The sequence below is a fragment of the Pseudorasbora parva genome, chromosome 21 (genome assembly GCF_024679245.1).
Source record: "Pseudorasbora parva isolate DD20220531a chromosome 21, ASM2467924v1, whole genome shotgun sequence".
NCBI classification, from domain to species: Eukaryota; Metazoa; Chordata; class Actinopteri; order Cypriniformes; family Gobionidae; genus Pseudorasbora; species Pseudorasbora parva.
The window spans coordinates 24,291,058-24,304,221 of NC_090192.1; the positions used below are offsets into that span (position 1 = coordinate 24,291,058).

Sequence of the window (13,164 nt, forward strand, 5' to 3'; positions counted from 1 at the left end):
TGATGGTAAATGTTGAGTGTTCGACGACTGAAGTGGTAATGAAGCTCGGAAAATCTCATGCTTCCCATAAGTGCTATGTTGCCGTCCGTTGCTCATCATTGCGTTCAATGCGGCTGTTCATTAAATTCAAAATTTCTAGGGAAAATGCAACTAGGTTCAGCTGTAGATACATAGGTTGTATAGAATTGCATTTTGTATTATTACATTTGGAGAACAATACAGATCTTAACAGGATTATCTAAATCGAAGAGTTTACATTTTCTATTTACAAGAGCTTAGGTGAACTAGGACATACAATGAAGCAAAATATAGACATAGTTCTTGGAAACACGACTATAAAGAATGACTACGGATAGAAATAGAAACAGAGACGGAGACAAAGAGAGCAACTTTTTTACCTTAGTCGAGACCCGCTCATTGTTTTAGTGTAAACAAACAACCCAAATACCAGCAGTGTATTTCATTTAGAGAGGAAGACAATTGCTTGTTAAAATGGAGCAATTGTAATGTGCCATTTTCTCTCAGCTTTCTGTTTCCATTGTGTCAGTGGATTTAGTGAGCAGTGCGCATGTGATTGCCTGAATACTAATGCATCTTATGTCCGTGGCAGAGTGGAAGAAACTTTTCCACTGAAGTATTTAAAAAAAGAAAATTAGTCATGACCGCTTCATTTTAATCAGCGCTTGATTGACTCAGCTCCGCATTAGACGAGATAATAAATGCATAGAATTTAAATTGACAACCAGTTCGAGGGAGAACAAAAAGAGCTGCTTGTTTATCTTGAACAATTAGTTCTGTAACTAGTACAGCTTTAGCATACAAAGAAAATTATATATATATATATATATATATATATATATATATATATATATATATATATATATATATATATATATATATATATATATATATAATCATTAAATTGTATATAGGAGCTAGACACAAGTATTAAACTAAGAGATGGGATTTTCAAAATGAAACGCATTTATTAAACTCCCATCTCTCTGAAGTCTTGTCTGATTTTTTTAATTAAATTACATTTTAAATGAAATCAAAATTGCATCTAAATGCCATTGGATGCATATCAGGAGCATTGTATTGCATTTCATATCTTGATTTCAGTATAACGGTGAGTGCATTGATCCGGCACTGACTGGTGGAAAGGATAAGGCTTAAAGCAATAGTTCTCCAAAAAAAAAATCTAAATTATACAATCAAGTTTTTCTTTTGCAAAGCACAAAATATCTTTTGAATTAATTGACTGTTTTTGAAGTCAGTGGAGTCTAAAACACAGGAACCCACTGTATAGACAATAAACACTGAGACAATTTACATTTTTTGTGTTCAACAAAAGACAATTATTATGTGAGTTGTGATGGCAGAATATTCATTCTTGACTGTTACTTTAATGTTTCTGTTAAGTAAATCTGTTAAGGAATGGATTGATTGTGAAATAAACAAAGATAGCATTATTGCAGTCACTGTTTTCAGCAAAAGTGATTTTTCTGAAAGAGATTGATGGACGCAAAGTCCTTAAGTGGGCTTTTTCCATATTTAGTAAAAAATAAATAAATAAAATAAAAAACTAGAATGTTCCTATAATGTTTAAAACCAAATTACTGCTATACAGCTACTGCTGGGCACAAAATGGCCACAGCGTGAGGTTTAGACTAGTGGGGAGATAAATTGAGGTGTTGATCCTGTCTTTGAAAAACACTGCATTTCCTAACATTACACATGGATGCAAAACAGATATTAGAGTACAGTAGTGTTTTCTTTGATCATTTAAATGCCTTTGCTGAAGCAGGAAAGTGTCTGATTTACAAAGTGTTTAGACTGTTAGCATGCTAAGCTAACTAGGCAGTCATTTTCACTTTACAGCGAGGCCCTCAGGCAACTGCCCCCTCATTTCAACAAAACATGACCACTGCGTGTGTTTGTGTATGAGTGGGCGGGCCTGCGTGCATGCGTTCGTGCGTTTATGTGCATTCAAGCAATCATGCACACAACTTGCCCTTAGTCATCCAGTCCATCCCGCTTCAAGAGCTCCTTTTTGTTTTTTTCCCCTTCGTGTCTTGCTTCTTTTAAGCTATGATTTGAGACAAATTACTCCTTTCACTCTTGATTACTCTAGGTAAAGTGCACAAGTAGACATAAATCACAGTTAGACCTGACTGCACATGGTAGGGGAGAGAAAACGAGAGAATTAAAGAAGGGGCGGGGGAAATACAAATGAAGGAAAGTATAAAGAAAGGGGGACTCATATAGTGGACTGATTTTCAGGGTTTTTTTCTGCTCTCACAGCAGAATATTGGCACTCTCAGACTCAAGTCCAGAATCAAGCACACTCCATATGGCCTTATGTGCAGCCCTGAGGAAGCCTTATTTCCCTGTCCGCGGGTGTTCTCCTTCTGCAATCACCTATCAAAAACAGTATTGTACTGTGTTTGAGAAGCAATTTAGTCATGCCATTTCAGTGTCGGATACGGAATAAAGAGCTTTACCTCCAAAGTGCAGTCGAATGTAGTAGACATATTCATGTGAAGGTAGTACAAGCTTCAACTTTGGTGCCTAAAGGGAATAATTTACTAAAATGTCATTCCAAACCTGTATGACACAATTCCTTTTGTAAAACATAAAAAGAGAACGTTTGAATAATGTCCTGTTTTCCAGATCCAGCTATCAAGCTCAGGTGACAAAAAATATTTCATATTCACTTCTATTGTGAATAGACTTCTATTCTATTTAGATTTTTAGACACATTAGAACTGAAATTTGCAAGTAATTCTCACCGAATCTCTCACATCATAGGCTGACTTGCTACACTACTCTTGTTATGTCTGGTCGAGGAAACATTTTCATACCATTCATATTTTAATCATTCTTTAATCGCATATAGAGAGAGCAAGACTCGTTTTTGATTGACAAATAACCAGTTAATGGCTCACGGGGTAAAAATTGCGAAGCGTAATTATACTCTTTGGAAATCTGAGCAAGTCAGGTTCGTGTTGCATTTCAAAGTGAAGTCAGGAGTGGTAATTATGTGTGGGCCGTAATGGGAGAGGAGTAAATGTTTTCAAATAATCTCAATTGAATAGAGCCAATGTAGTTGGCTCAACCAGGACATGTTGCATAAATATCTACATTTAAGCACAGCTTCTGCTCAAGGTCACGTGGCACCCACCGTAGGGAACTAGTGCCTAACTGTGCGCATACGGACATCTCTGAGGTCAAAGCTTTTGTCAGAGCAATTTCAAATTCACACGGGGAGCATGAACATGAATAGTGACTGATCTTACATGCAGTACTGATGAACTGATAATCTTCCTGTTGCTTTAATCCTTTGAGTGTTTTTTCTGCTACTTTGATGTTTTTAAATGTATTGTGATCTGATAATGTGAGATTTATCATTAAAAATGACTGAAAATACCTTAGATTAGATAGCAAATGTGAAGCTAAAATCAAATTGGTTGCAAAACGCTGGAATGTACTGTAATGACAATATTTAGATTAAAATGAGCTAGTTTTCATGTATAACTAGATGAAAAATCTGCTAAAAAGATTTAAAAGGATTACTATTTTGTAAATGTATTATGTAAAGGAGTGATATGTTGTATAAACGTGATTGAGTTTGGTTGGTTAACACAAGAAGAGTAGGTGCATATTTAACATAGCACTTCTATTAAAATAGGCTTAATTTGTTTGCTTAAATTTTTCGAGTTAATTGACTGTAAAGCTTTCAGCATTCTTATGTATGCAACCTTGGTGTTCCAAATAAAAAAATGAAAGAAAGAAAAGAAGAGGAAAAAGAAAAAAAACAGACAGTTAGGACATGTTTCACTGTAGGTTTTAATCTTTGACCTTTCAGATTTTTAACAATGAAATGTCTCTTTAAACTTTAAAGGCAACATTGATAACGAACGCCTGGCGATTGCTAGACAGCGAATCCCATATCGGCTTGGTCGAGTAGTTGACGAATGGCTACTCGACAAAGGTAAAAACACTGATTAAAACTTTAAATAAAAGATAATTTGATCATAAGCAAGTGATATTTTGCACAGCAAATAAACCATCTAAAACATAAATCCCCTGTATAACCAAGTTTAAAATTAAACAAATGTAGTTTGTAATATTTGCACTGTACAGTTCAATAATGTGTTGTTATACTGTACTTGTAAACCTGTCAGAGGTTAAAGGGACTGGTAATATACTGATAACTGAAGTTAGTTCAATCATTAACAAAATATGTTTACATCATTAAAATACTTATTTAAATAATGTTATTGTCCAGCTGTAATAATCTAAATGACTAAATGAATTAAAGTATATGTCCATTTGAATTCATAGTGATGTACACACTATTTAATTTATATATGAATATCTACTTGTCATGCTAAACATATTTCTTTTGGAAACTGCTAAAGTGGACAGTTAAAAACCCAAAGCAAATGTCTCTTAAATAGCTTCAATGATTATTGGCATCAGATATGAAGTCCCTTTAACAAGCAAGTTAAACACACAAGAAGGGAAAAGACTTGAATGCATGCTGCAATGTATGTAACAAATTTAATCGTTTAAAGTGATTTGTTTTCAAGTTTGCTTGTTTTCTTGCTTTCCCTTTTCAATGGAATTATGACCATGATGAATCATTTGTAATGTGTCATGTAGCTGTAAAGCCATTCTCACATAAACCTTATTTCAGTCTAATTGATTTTAATTGCCATTGGCCTTGCTGAAAGGCAATCTCAATAAAATTTACTAGACCTGTGTACACATACAGGCTTTGTAATTTTTAATGTAAAAGATTAACGGTAATTTTTCTCACGTCAAAGGGGAGATTTGTTTTTACAGATACAGAATCATGTTTTTCTCTCATCTTAGTATGTATTTGATTGTCCTTTTAGCAAAGTCCCATTGATTTTTTTTTTTTTTTTTTTTTTTTTTTTGGGACCCAGCTTTCTCATCCCCTTCATTTATTTACTTTGTGCCAACAGCAGCCATTAAATTATAGTCGATAAATTACCAGTGTTGCTGTTAGCATTAGTGTAATTTATTGCTTCATGATCCCCAGGGAAAATAAGGTTACGGTTGTTGTGTGTTTTACCATCAGGACTTCCATCAGTTCTGTTTTCTCGTGTGCGTGTGTGCGTGTGCGCGTCTATGTCTGTAGCGTGTGCATGTGTATGTGTGCGTCTCTACGGCGTGGGGGAGCGGGCCGTTGAACACTCTTGTATTTTCTGTAACGTTCTTCTCCGGCAGGTCGGCAGCTCACCATCTTCAACAGTCAGACCACCATAAAGATTGGAGGCTGGGAGAAGGGCAGTCGGCCCTTCCAGGGCCAGCTCTCAGGGCTTTACTACAATGGCCTAAAAGTGCTCAACATGGCCGCCGAGGGCGACCCCAATGTGCGAGTGGAGGGTAGTGCCCGGCTGGTGGGAGATATGCCCTCTTCTTCTATTACGCCCCAGTCCAGTGCATCCGCGACGGGCAACCGCTCAGAAACGTCGCCCTCCATCACCGACATCACCACTACAACGGCATCGAACCGCCAGGGCAAGCAGACGACAACCCCGCAGGTCAGCGGCCACTTTATTCTTGTTCTGTATGATCCTGTGAATGCTGATGCTGAGTGTGTGATGCTTTATTTTCTTCCTTGTCAGAATGTGATGGATTGGAAAACACTAGGGTTCTTTCGTTCATGACAAACTTGAAATAAGCCGTGAATTTTACAGATGCACTCAGTGATTGTTTTCTTATCATTGAACAGCAAAAGTTTTTGGTTAACGGCACCTTTCTAAAAAAAATCACTATTAACAGTCAGATGTGATTGTTTAATTCCACAAGTAAAAATGTCAGACAACAGTTGACTGAGACTGAGGGTGACTGAGAATTTAGCCCAGTGGATGTGAAGACCATACGTGTGCATAGAACTTTTGATGACACGTTTGGAACATGCTGGTTTACAGAGCTTTTACATTTTATTTTCAATACTTGGCACTAGTGTTGTCAAAAGTAGACTTCGGTACCTAGTCAGTACTGAAATTGAAAAAACAGAATCGTGAGCAGAAAACATAAAATACATCTGTGGTTGGCTACAATGATCATCGCTTTAAAAACATATTTCAAAGCCGCTTTTCACGAGCGCTTACACAGATACACACTGGAGCATTTTTGAATGCGGACTGGTCTGCTGATCGATGTCTGCTTGTGCTTTTAAACGCTCCCGCTTTCAAAACACTTCCAAATACTTCCGTGTGCTTTCAAACGCTCTGTGCGTTGATCACTGTAACCAATCGCAGACATGTCCGATGAGCGCGAGCACAATGGCCAGTCAGAGGTGTTTACGATTCAAGCATCACATTTTTTCGATTAATTGTGCAGCCCTACTTGGCACTGCAAAGTTTCTAACGATTTCGGCACACGTGAGTGTGGATTGTGTTCACGACAGGAACAGAATGAGGTAAAGGAGTTTTTATTGCAATGCACTTTCTTTATTTTACTTAAAAGACTAACTTTAGTGCATATGATTGGATATTTGCTCATATCAGCGTGTAGACTCACAGGCACGCTCAAACAGAGCTGAAATAAACTGAGAGAAAAATTTTATACTGAGAGAAATAGAAATAATGAATTAAATGCAAAACCGGAAAAAAAAAACAATTCACAAGTGTGTATTGAACTGTGAATGCCACACCGAACGGTTCAATATTATATTGAGAATTGTGGCATCCCTAGTACCGACACTTCACATTTAATTAATTTAACTTGCACTGCAAAGTTTCTAATGATTTCTACACATGTGAGTACCATTACTTGATGAATGATGGAATACACTTGGTCTCAAATACCGCTCTGAAGCGGATTTAGGGGATTTAGTAGAAGGACACTGAGCTTTGATATTTTTCCACCTTGTGCGCTTCCTGTGTTCGGGCCAGGCCCTAGTAATATTTTTTTTGTTTAATTGTGTATAACCTGTTTTTAATGAGGTAAACAAGTGCACCTTCAAAATTTTGTTTTGTCATTAAACATGTTATGCTAGTTATGCTGTGCAATCTTTAAGCAAATTTGCTTCTTCACTTCATAAATTGAACTAAAGGATTTATTGGCAAATAGGCCTGACTTTGAATGACTTGTCCATTAACCATAATCAACTGTAAAAACCACGGAGAAGATGAAGATTCATTGGCTCAAAGTGTTGGAACCGATCGGTACGTTTAGATTGAAGCAGGCAGGCTGTGTGTTGTCTGGGTCAGTGTGTTGTGTTTTAGCTCTGTGCTGTTATTGGCCGTCTACATCATTACTCTCGGCTTCTCTCTTTATTCCTCTCGCATACACTCGCTCAGTTTCTCTTTTACCATCCAAACCATTATAAGTGGCGTTTCAATAAGTGACCCAGACAGCAACGAGGCCAGTTTAAACCGAACTCTGTGCTCTCTCAAGCAAAAGAGGCCTCGAGTCTAAGACCAGGGCACTTAAAGACGTGCCCGTGGCTGGATCGCACATTATCGAACCGGCAAAGGGTTTCGGCCCGGCACAGTTCAATTGCTTTCAGACAAAGTGATTGGCCCATTTCTTTTGTGGATGTGCTGTGGCTCAGGATGAGAGAGAGTGCTGGGGGATGCTGGGAGACTAGAGTCAGTCAATAAGTCTGTGTGAACAGAGAGAAGAACCCACAGGCAAATGGAACAGGGCCATAAAGGGAGAATCAGTAGGGGAGTTGAGCGGCGTGTATTTGGACCTGCTTTTCTCCTTTACAACTTGCAGGTTTCTCTCTCCGGCGCGAGCTCGAGGCATCATTTAGGGCTCTGACAGTGAGCTCTAATTACGGTGGCACTGTAATTACATGTCAGAGCACGAGGCTGAGCGGGGTGATTGACAGGCTTGCCAAGGCCAGTTCAGTCTCGTCTCCTCGTGCATGACTTAACACACTGTGATTTAGCCTCCACAACAATAAAATCGTAATTTGATATGGTTAAAACTGATTCTGGCACTGCATATTAAATTACCCCCCTGCTCAAGGGCACTCCAGGCACGTTGTGTGAAAATGATCGTTTGCAATAACAGATATTTCGATCTATTCGCGCCCAATCGTGAGGTTGGCTTATCATGCCTCATCTGTGGATTGCATTACAAAATGGTGGGCTTGCCGCCCTCCGCACACCGACAATGATGGTTAATGTTGCCATGGAAATATGAGACTCCTCTCTTCTCGGCACAGCAGTGTCTACGCCACTCTCTAAGTTTGCGCCATCTGCGCTCCATTATCATCCATTACAATCTATTTCTCTCTTTCTGCACAGCTGCGCTGTCCAAATCAACTGCCTCATTTTTTTAAGATGGATTTTTAATATCTAATTAATGATAAAAGCTAGATAGAGAGGGATGGGAAATCAAAGAGGAGTTTGTGGTTCTTTGATTACAGGCCTTTGTGATGCCCATTAGACAGGAGCAGCCATTAGACCGGAGAGCTCTCTATAATAAGAGCTAATGGAACTTCTTGGGCTCTCTCCATCTTCTTAACACTTTTCCAGTGTCCGCAGAGGTCTCCCCCTTAAACATCCTCAAATTAGCTGAGATCAGGAAGAAGGGCTAAAGGAATTTAAGTGTCACTTGAGAGTGGGAAAATTGCTGTGCAGTGCGCTAAGGAATAGTGAGTTCCATAGATGAGTAATTGTTCAATCTGTATGAGAAGTTTGTTAATTGAACAAGCTGAAAAATTAACATTGAATAATTCTTATTGGATTATATTAAATAATATAGGGTTAGTGACATATGAGTTCGCAATAAAAAAAATATTTTAAAAGGAAAGGAAAAAGAAACTACTTCAACTATTTCAAGAAACTGTCAAAAGTGCGGTATGTAGGGTTGAAATAGTGGTTGAAATAGGTACTGCAGTTTAGTGTTCTTTTATGTCAGACAAGACAAGACGAAATATGTTCGTCAAAGACCTTTTTTTCCATGACTAAGACAAGACGATGATGAGACTGCATCAATGTCCAAAAACGCTGACTAAGACTAAATTAGCATTCATTATTGTTGACGAAAAAGGATGAGACTAGAATGTTTTGCATAAAATAAAAACTAAGATAAAATCTCTCTTCATTTTCGTTTACAACGAATCGTTTTCGTTTTCATCACAAGATAGAACATTCAGCTGTTATGCCTTGAATCTATTCCAAATGAGTTCGCTGTTGCTCAAGTTCAGGTCTCATCTCAGTCTCAGTCTCCTGTTGCTGCCATCCTGTGGCTGCAACACGATACTACATGGACCAGAAAACAGTTGGCAACTGTCGCGCATTATGCGTGAGGCACACGCTTTCCAGGCTCTGACTCACGTGCTCTCAGTGCTCTCACTCTGGCCGAGAAAATCTCACGTTTAGGTACGAAATTCAAACAATAAATAGTGTTTTGGCGCACTTAATATGGAATAACAGTTAAAGCCAGAGCGGTTGAATAACAGCGTTCCGTTCATGCATTCATCACGCGTGGTCACGGAGCTCTTATTAGTTCCACACAAGCCAGCTCTGTCAATACATTGAATAGGAAAAAGCTTCACTATACAGGTAAACAGTACAGTAATGAACATTTTGAGGAGATATTATGGTAGTAAAAACTATTTGTGCAATAATTATGGTCCATTAATGATCGAGCCCTTAAAGAATTTTTCTTTTGTAATATATTTATTATTTATATTACTATTAGTGTAGTAATTAAGGTTAAATTAGAGAATTCTAATGCAGAGGCACATGTAGAGTTACTTTGTGGCTAGAAATATAATAATTTTCATTTGTAATCCCATGATTTACCCACTTGTTGCCCGTATAGCTCTTTAATAAATAAATAAATATACATGTATCTAGACTAGATTTTCTTAAATGTAAAATTTTAAAACATGAATATCTTGCATCCCCATATGTTTATTTCATTATACTTATATAAGAACACACAAGTGAATATTAATGAATGCGAGCAAATATACTTTAACACAAGAAAAGTTTAAAATAGTGCTTAAAAAGGCAAACTTATTTTCCTTTATATGTACAGTAGGCTATGAATTGATACTGAGCAAAATCGTTAAATTTAACGTTGCATTTTGCATTCAACAAAAATCATTCATCAAGTGTATTTCTCTGGTAATTATGACATTTAACCAATGCTTGAGATGTGTGAAACACTATTTTCTGAAATGGTATTAGAAATATTAAGATTACTTTTGACTAAAATTAGACTAAAATGACAAGACTTTTAGTCGACTAAAACTTGACTAAATAAAAAAGATATGTGAATGACTAAATATGACTAACAAGGATATTTAGCACAAGACTAAGACTAAATTAAAACTAGGTAACAAAATGAACACTACTGCAGTTTAAATTCAGAATATTGGACATCGTTGTTTCCCCCGCCCCCTCGGGTTTGTTTGCTAGCTTCCATGGCAGCAATACACGGTTCCCCTGCCAGCTGGCCACCTATGGCATTGAAATACTATCGGGTAAACTGGCAACATGTGGTATCGCACAGACCAAAACAAAAAACAGTATTCCGACATGGAACATACATTTTAAAGTAGAATAACAATTTTGCATGTTTTGTAAATATCTGCAAACACATTATGGTATTTTTTATGTTTTAGTGAAGTGAAAAGCTTACGTACTGCACCTTTAAATGTAATCACCTAATGATTTTATACAATTGTAAACTTTTTTTACAATTATTATTTCCAAATGTTTTTAAACATATTTAAGTATATTTTTTCAAATAGCATTCGTTATTATTTAATAAATATTGTTTTTGAGGCGTCACACCACATTATATTCTACATTCTGAATGCAAAAAAAGGATTTTAAATTCAGAAATTAAACATGCTCATCATAAAAGATGTGTGTTCAAGTCATTTTATGCATAAATTGCATTTTTTTAAGAGATAAGACAAAACAAAAAAGATTGTCGCCATTGACCCGTGTAATTATTGTTTAATTGGTGAGCTGTAGTAATGCAGAATCTTGTACTCACACTAGGTACGGTTGCCTTGTACCGTGTGAAATATACCATGGATACCGTTAACCGGGCCGGAGTACGCTTGCGTCATTCACAATGCAACTTTTTGGAAGAAAAACGTTTCTTTCGTTATTAGAGTGCCTAAAAGATTAATCGCTTATGCTGCGCAGCGATTTTCACTTGACTCCACTGCACGTATCAGAAGATAATTATGAAGGCAGCTGACTTTGATGGAGGAATTTACAGCTTTATTTGCAAACTACAATTCATGTTCGTCAGTAAGGTGAGAACCAGGATTGTTATAAACCAAAATATATTCAAATTAATTGAAAAGAGCATCCAAGTCGCAATAATTTTGTGTTTGGTGTCATAATGATGACAGTAGCGCACAGGTTAGTACTCACTGCCCCCGAGCCCAACCGAACCATGCTCTGGCCCACCTCTTCCAAGCGGGCCAGGGCCGGCTAAACGAACCGTGCCCGGGCACAAAACGGAGCACTCACACTAGTCAAACAAACCAGACTTTCGAGGTTAAGCGCGCCCGGGCAGGGTTCAGAGCGCCTAGTGTGAGTACACCCTGAAATGTTCCATTTCGTTAACTGATATTGCTTTGTTTTAAATTTCAAAATCCTAAAGCTTTCAGTTCATTTCCAGCTTTGAATGAGATTTTGAGTCCCAGATTGTCAGCGTGGCCTTTGAAGATAAAGGCGCTGTAGATAATGGAGATGATTTTTTATTGTACAAATGGTTTACAAATGAATGGCTCTGAAGGAAACATTATTTCATGCAGATCAATTGATTTGCTTGTAATACAGAAAATTTGTGTGTAGTGTAAATGAGGTCTGTAGTCTTTGGAATAATTTTGCATACTTTGCGTGACTAGTTTAATGACTTCAGATCTGCTCTGTGAGCATGCTTAATCTTAAAATGACGTGTGGAGCTTGGATTATCCTCAGATAAACTGGTTTTGCTATTGTCTGACACTGGCTCACAGCATATAAGCTTTTTAAAGAAGCGTTAATGATAGAAAGCCTAGCGTCTTGTTTTACTCGTTTCTGTTCAAACAGAAGCCGCAACAAACAAACAACTGAGGTCGTCTCAAAGGAGCCCAGCATGCTTAGAAAAACATGCATGCACGTCTGCTTGTGACTGACAGATGAGATGTTTAATATTTCTATCAGAAGTTGATTTCCTTTGTGACTACCACCCGCACGACTGATGTTCAGCAGTGACAGCTTTTTTATTATCTTCTTTATCCTCTGTCCCACTCTTTCTCTTTGGTTTTTCTTCTCTAAAGTATACGATCGCTACATTTTACCTGTTACATCACCATGTTTATGGATATGTGGCCGTTCCGTCTTGTTTTTGATGCCGTGTTTCTGATACTCCTTCTCATGGCCGTAGTGTTTGGCTCGATGGGATTTGGCATGCTTGGAACCTGTGTGTTTATTCTGATCTACAGGGACATCTTGCTGCGGCGGGCCATCAGGCTATGTGCTGGGCTTTAAATAATATATTAGCATTTCCTGTTTGAGCCGTGCATGTCATTAAACACCCTGGGGTATCTTTTAGATCTAGAGATGGGCAGAGGGCAGTGAAGCGCCACTTCTCTGCCTTGAAAATGGCAGCGTGGGCGCGTGCCACGTGAGAGTCATGCATTTATAGATGCTCTGTGTTGGTGCTGAGTGGATTTGATTCCATCAGATGCAAAATAGGTCCTTTTTTTCTCTTGGTGTACATATTTACTGAGAATTACTGTAATATGTTTACAGTGTGTGGTCCTAGTGTCATTACAAATCAGTTATTGCATTGTGGAAATATATATTGAAATTGCATTTGAAAATGGTTTCAATTTGCTTTCTTTTACCTTTGTGATTTTTGAATGATGCATTCAACTGTGTTTATGTTAGAGAGACTCTAAAATTGCCTCTAAAATGTTGATAATGTATGAAAATAAAGCAGCGTTTTTCAACTATAAAAGATATATGGTCAATAAAAATCTCTTTTGCAGCCTTTTGATAATATTCAATGGGATGTTATCTCAATCCTCATCTAATAATATAATATTGCAGTATTTATTGATCAAGACCAAGTGTTTTCACTAAATGAACACTGGGAAGATTTAGATTTAATCATTTTCATTTATATGTGCCAGTCAACCGGCAA

The 13,164-nt window shown here is 37.5% G+C and overlaps 1 protein-coding gene and 1 long non-coding RNA gene across 20 annotated transcripts in view; one reads left to right on the forward strand and one right to left on the reverse strand.

Moving 5' to 3' along the window:
* nrxn1a (neurexin 1a) overlaps positions 1–13,164 on the forward strand; it is a 212,976-nt gene that overhangs the window by 174,721 nt on the left and 25,091 nt on the right. For 14 of the 19 annotated variants that reach the window (XM_067430710.1, XM_067430707.1, XM_067430708.1 and 11 more), the window contains 2 exons: positions 3,905–3,994; positions 5,260–5,576. In XM_067430710.1, the coding sequence (XP_067286811.1) occupies positions 3,905–3,994; positions 5,260–5,576 (407 nt within the window). The remainder of the gene's footprint in view (positions 1–3,904; positions 3,995–5,259; positions 5,577–13,164) is intronic. The other 5 variants (XM_067430719.1, XM_067430720.1, XM_067430722.1 and 2 more) reach the window with 1 other exon arrangement.
* The window catches only part of LOC137056571 (uncharacterized), a 48,668-nt gene that overhangs the window by 22,195 nt on the left and 13,309 nt on the right, over positions 1–13,164 (reverse strand). The gene's annotated exons all lie outside the window — the stretch shown is intronic.